The following is a 6,329-nucleotide window of genomic DNA, read 5'->3' on the forward strand; positions in this document are numbered from 1 at the left end:
CGGCTTGAACATCTTTACCGGCCCTTTTATTTCCGGCTTCAAACCCTTCAAATATAGGCTAACAGCATTCGCTAACGGTAACCTTGTTAGGCAAGCGATCGAAACCTGAATTATGTTCTTGTAGACCCTTGGCGTCATCAGTAAGTTGAACGAGAGATGCAATCTCTTCCATAGGGTCTTCAAACATTGCATCAGAAAAACGGGCAGAGATCGAACGAACATAGTCCGCCCATGGGACCTCGGCAACCGTGGCATTACGGGTCTTCAAGTAGGCACGGTGCCATTGGAGGGCATCGCCTTCCAAGTGAACCGCAGCACAACGTAATTTCGAGTCATCGGCGGTGTCATCCATCGAAAAAAAATGTTCGCAGCGATAGACCCACCCCTCAACATCGTCCCCCGAAAATTTAGGGAAGTCGATCTTACCGATACGGAATGGTTTGGATGTTCGTGAGTCACCATCTAGGCCGGAGAAGGACCAGAAGGAACTACCCGACGACTGCACGGCTTTATCACGCACTGCCTTCAAAATCTCTTCCTGCTGCTTCGAAGATTGTTCTTGTTGCTTCATCAGGGCCGCTAACGCAGCTTGGATGTCGTTGATTGCCTTACCATGGGACTTGAGGGTGTTGTCGATTTCATTATTGCGGGTATTACTCATGGCGGCGACAAGGAATTCCGATGAGGAATCGGAATGGCTCTGATACCCTTGATATGGTTATAACCATATTGGAGAGAAAGAAGCTAACGGATGAGAAGTATTTGACTCAAATTCTGGATATCCTCCAGATTGTTACGTAGCATTCAATTTATAAAAGATAAACTTACACACAAGACCCTCAAACAAATAGAAAACAACCCTTATTACCCCCTACTAGGGGTGCAAACGAGCCGAGCGGCTCGCGAGCTACTCGAGATCGGCTCGAGAAAAAGCTCGAAACGAGCTGAGCCTTATCGAGCCCGAGCCGAGCTTGAGCTTAAAATAAAGCTCGTTTGTTTATCAAGCCCGAGCCCGAGCCTCGCATGTGAAGCTCATTAGGCTCGTCGAGCCTTATCGAGCCTTAGTGTAAACGTGCCAATTCGAGTCGAGCTTATTTAAATTTGTTTACAAGCCGAGCTCGAACCTAAAAATAAGCTTATTTAGTAAACGAGCCCGAGCCCGAGCTTCACTTATCGAGCTCGCGAGCCTAAAACGTTTATTACTTATATTATTTTTATTTAATATATTAATTAATAGATAATAAAACTTGAGCCCGAGCCGAGCTCGAGCTTGAGAAAATACCAATGAGCCGAGCTCGAACTTTGAAAACAAAGCTCGAATCGAGCCGAGCTCGAGCCCGAGCTCTCATAAGTTAATCGAGCTCGAGCTCGAGCCTGGTCATGCTTGGGCTCGGCTCGGCTCGTTTGCACCCCTACCCCTATATAATGCATAATATGAAAAATACAAATAAATGAAAAAGACACGTAACATTCGCGGCCCCTCATCGAGCCGTCACAGTTGCATCTTGATATCTCAGACTACTCGCTGTCACGCTTCGTGGCTGCTGCTGATTGCACCACCCAATTCCCCGGGCAAGTCTTCAACTTAACTCAATCTTTCAATTATGTGAATATAGTCAGTCTACTATAAAAAAAAAAAACCCTGACTGGTGTCGTTTTTTCAATTATGTGAATATAATCAATCTACTATAAAAAAACCCTGGCATTTTCAGCCCATACACTTAAAAACGGGTTCAAATGGACTTTTAGTTTAAGGCCATGGGCTGTTTTGTGCCATACATTATTTTCATGGGGTCCAACTGGGTAAGCTTAAGAATTACAAAATGAGTTTGTGGGTCAGGATGGGATTACCAAAAAAAAATAAATGGGTCCTACATATCAATTTGTTTCACAGAATCACCGTTAAGACAGAATCACAGAATCGCTTAGGACACATCAAAGATTCGTTTCAAACTTCAGAATCAATTCGTTTGTTTAGAAATCAGAACTCATCTTCGTCTCCGAATACTCCGGTTATTCAGAAATCAGAACGCATATTCATCTCCAATTGTCCAGTTTTGTCTTCATCTCCGATTGTTTGCTTCATATTCGTATTCGATTGAAGTATATCACAGCCCTAATTTCATCTCTAGAACATCGAAGTGGTAAGACTTCAACCTAATGTCATATCCAACTGTAAATGTTTGTGATTTGGGAATTAAGTTTTTGTGTTTTATTAAAGATGTAAATAATGAATGAGATTGGATCCGAGAATTTGCAAAGTTTGAATTAAAAGAAATCTTGAATTCATGATAATCATTGTATAAACTTTTGATTTTGGGACTGAACTGAACTGAACTAACAGATACAAATTGTACGATGTTTGAATGTATGCATACCACCTGTTCGATAAAATGCCTGTGTTAAAACTGCATCATTTTTTGAATGTAAACCAGGGTAAATTTGATTAAGTGAAATTTGTTTAGTATGATGTCAAATTTGTTGTTTTTCCCTTGTGATTTCTTCTTATGTAGTTTATTTGACAGTATTTGTAATTTAAGATTTAAGATTCCAGAAAGATTGCCTAACTTTTGAATCGGAAAGTTCAGAGAAAGTTTAAGTTTTGTCAAAACAGAAAAAATTGACTCACATTTGATCTTCGAGGTTTATAGTTTGTTGTTAAACTACCTAACTTTTGAATCGGAAAGCTTCAAAGTATTTGATTTATTGTTAGTTAATTTCCGCTGTTAATTCTCACTTCGCAATGTTGTTTGATGCGGGCTTTTGAGTTTTTCTGTTTCATGTCAGATTTACCGCTTTGGATAGCGAATTTATTTGGTCAAAATCGACATGCATTTGTGCCATGTTCGTAGATGTTGTTGGTTCGTTTGTTTTACCTCCTTCAATTTAGTTTTTTTATCTGCATGCATATGATCCTTTCTATGCAGTTTTATTAGTCTATTTCGTATGCCATTTTTTATGTGATTCATCTAATAATTTTGGATGTATAGTTTTTTTTTTTTGTATTTTATTTGTACTGTACTGTTTTGGATACCTCATTTTGACCTTTTCAAATCATCCGAGATATACGATTTGAGTTTTTTATAGTATTTGTATTACAATACTGGTCGTTCATGGTTACATTCAAATGGATAAGTGGTACATATAAGTATGAAACTCATGACTCTATATCTGTTTATGATTTTTGAAAGTAGTTAATAGCAGAAACAGATTAATGTTTGTATATTCTGTGATTCTGTTCATACTTTAGGTATTTCCTTGCTAAATTAACTTTTAACTGTTTTGGCCCATTAGATTGTTACACGTTTATTATTGCTTTTACTCTATTTTATACCTGCAAAACGGGCGGGTTAGGTCGGGTGGTGTAACGGGTCAGAATGGGTTCCGGTCAGAACGGGTCGCTTTGAAAAAAGGGTCATTTTGCTTCGGGTTAGGATGTGTTTGGGTCAGAATGGGTCGCTTTAAAAAGGGTCGTTTTGTTTCGGGGCTTTGAGAAAAGGGCCATTTTGGTTCGGGTGAAAACGAATCTTGACAAAAATAATAGTATGGGTCGTTCATGGTTGTATCCTGCACTTACATGCTTGTATCCACTTGACAGTTGTCAATTTTTTTTGATATTTTTTATTGTTTTTTTAATATTTTATTATTTTTTAAAATTTTTACTATTTTTATGTTTTTTATTGTTTTTTAAAATTTTTTATTTTTTTATATTTTGTTTGTTTCTTTTAATTTCTAATTATTTTTTCATCTCATCTTTACCCAAACCTATCCTAACCTAAACCTATCCTAACCTAAACCTATCCTAACCCAAACCCATCTTGACCCATTACCCATCCAACCTTTTCTTTAATATACCCATCCTGACCTATACCCATCCTGACCTATACCCATCCTAACCCAAACCCATCTTGACCCATTACCCAAACCCACCCAACTTGCACGCTCTAAGTAGGACCAATTTAACAACTAACTTCTTTCAAATCTGAATAACTAATAACAAAATCTTGTAATTGCAGCCTTCCAATTAGCCATATTTCAATTTAGTCTGAACCTGAGTTGTGCATCCTAAGGAAATTAAAAAAAAAAAAACTTTTTTATTTTAGACTTTAGAGCATTGGCCTTGCTTTAACTTAATGCAAAGAAAATTTAGAGATTAGTCTCTCCACTGAATATTCATTTGTTATTGTCATTTCAGAGCATTCTCAAGTACAAAACAAGGATCAATAAAAACTCATAATCCCGTAGATGGTTCGAATAGAGCAACCATGCGATTAACAAGTCCATACCGCATTGGTTGTTGGACGTGTCGCACTACTAGATTTTTATGTACCACAACTCATCATCCTATTCTCGAGTCAGCCAGTTTTAAACACCGCTTCAAAAACTGGCAAGAACAAAGAAAACATAAGCTGACAGCAAGCACTTTTGCACAAGCCGTCGGCTTTTGGCCCAACCGAAGGGTCCTGCTCTGGCTTGAAAAGATCGGTGCAGTCGAACCCTTCACCGGAAACCTTGCCACTTGTTGGAACAACATCAAAGAAGAAGAAGCACTTGAAAGATATAAACTAATAACCGGAAATTCCGTCGTGTTTCCTGAATTCCATGTTCGTGGGAAGTTAAATCGAGAAGACAATTGGCTTGGCGCTTCTCCAGATGGGATAATTGACAAGATTGTTTACGGTTTGCCTTACGGGGGGATATTAGAAATAAAATGCCCATTTTATAAGGGTGACATGAGAAAGGGTTTCCCGTGGTCTGGTGTACCGTACAATTGTATTCCACAAGCGCAAGGATTGATGGAGATCTTGGATCGGGATTGGATGGATTTTTACGTCTGGACGCCTAAAGGGAGTAGCATAATTAGGATAGATCGGGATGTAGAGTATTGGAAGGCGTTAGAGATAGCGTTATCGGATTTTTGGTGGGATCATGTGCAGCCTGCAAGGGAGATTTATTGTAAATACGAGGTTAGAGATCCGTTAACCGAGTTAAAAAGCTTATGCCCAACGCCTAAGCATGAGCTATGTAGCCATATTGTTAAAGAAAGCAGACGTGTTGCTGGTAATTCAAGATTGTTGGTGCGTGAAATCTTTGGAAGATTGATAGATTGATACATGTAACTAAAACTTAGGGGGCGTTTGGTTCGCGGAATGATTTGGAATTGGAAATGGAATTTATATAGTAATTAGAATTTGAAGTAATTGGATTTGGAATTTAAACATTCCAATTGGAATTGGAAATTGTTGGAATTGGAATCTCAATTCCATTTTTGTTGTGTTTGGTTGTCAAATGAATTGAAATCCATCACCCCCGCAACCACAACCACCAGTTCGGGTCGAAACGGTACGGATCGAAACCGTTCGCGTCGAAACGTTACGGGTCGAAACCGTTCGCGTCGAAACGGTACGGGTCGAAACCGTTCGCGTCGAAACGGTACGGGTCGAAACTGTTCGCGTCGAAACAGTACGGATCGAAACGGTTCGGATCGAAATGGTACGGGTCGAAACTGTTCGCGTTGAATGGTACATGTCGAAACGGTCGAAGATTCAAATGAATTTACTTTAATTCCTTCGCATATAGGAAGGATTTTGAATTCCTTTAGTTAAAGGAATTTGAAGGAATTCATGCCTAATTCCAATTCCAATTCCATTGTCAACCAAACACATGAAGATTGGAATTGAGATTCCAATTCCATCAAATTCTGGGAACCAAACATCTTAAGAGATGGAATTCAAATTCCAATTCCCTTAAATTCCATTGAATTCCTGCGAACCAAACGCCCCCTTAGAAGCAAATATGAAAATATACTACTGAACATGAATATTTGATTGGGTAAATCAGGGCTTCTTAGGACTCTTTTGCTTGTGGACTTGTGGTTAAGTTTTGTTGTAATTTATATTGAAAATGTAACATATATAGAGAGGAAGGATCTTGGTATAAGTTTAATACTTATAGTTATAAACATATTTTTGTGTATCCTTGTTTATGTAGCTTACTTTGTAACATATGTTTTGTGATCCTTGTCATTCAATCATTTTAATGTTTTGTATTTAATGCCACCATCTCAACTGCAAGACACACAGGTTTGTATAGATAGTTAAGTGCCAAGGTGTTGCTTCCTTTTGATATTTTCTGTCATCATTTAATCTTTAATTTGTATTATGTTTGTTTCTCTGACCGGCTGTTCAATGTCCGGTTAGACTGCGGGGAGTGGAGGAGTTTGGGTTGGGGGCATCGTTCGACACGTGGTGAGGGTGGTATCCACAAGCTTATGATGAAAAATGAGGGGTGTGGTGTGGCGTGGCCAGCCATGTGATTTTTTTAATTAA

At 38.7% G+C, this 6,329-nt stretch overlaps 1 protein-coding gene across 1 annotated transcript; it reads left to right on the forward strand.

Annotated features, from left to right (window-relative positions):
• The first annotated feature begins 1,836 nt into the window (after nucleotides 1-1,836).
• On the forward strand, nucleotides 1,837-5,976 carry LOC110872981. Its single transcript, XM_022121881.2, has 3 exons — nucleotides 1,837-2,144; nucleotides 4,196-5,129; nucleotides 5,788-5,976. The coding sequence occupies exon 2, from the start codon at nucleotides 4,266-4,268 to the stop codon at nucleotides 5,109-5,111; it is 846 nt and encodes a 281-aa protein (XP_021977573.1). The 5' UTR covers nucleotides 1,837-2,144; nucleotides 4,196-4,265; the 3' UTR covers nucleotides 5,112-5,129; nucleotides 5,788-5,976.
• The last annotated feature ends 353 nt before the right edge of the window (nucleotides 5,977-6,329 follow it).

This window comes from Helianthus annuus, chromosome 8 (assembly GCF_002127325.2).
Source record: "Helianthus annuus cultivar XRQ/B chromosome 8, HanXRQr2.0-SUNRISE, whole genome shotgun sequence".
Lineage (NCBI taxonomy): Eukaryota > Viridiplantae > Streptophyta > Magnoliopsida > Asterales > Asteraceae > Helianthus > Helianthus annuus.

Coding starts and splice junctions, on each gene's coding strand:
- LOC110872981 (XM_022121881.2), top strand. CDS start 4,266: ATGCGATTAACAAGTCCATACCGCATTGGTTGTTGGACGTGTCGCACT.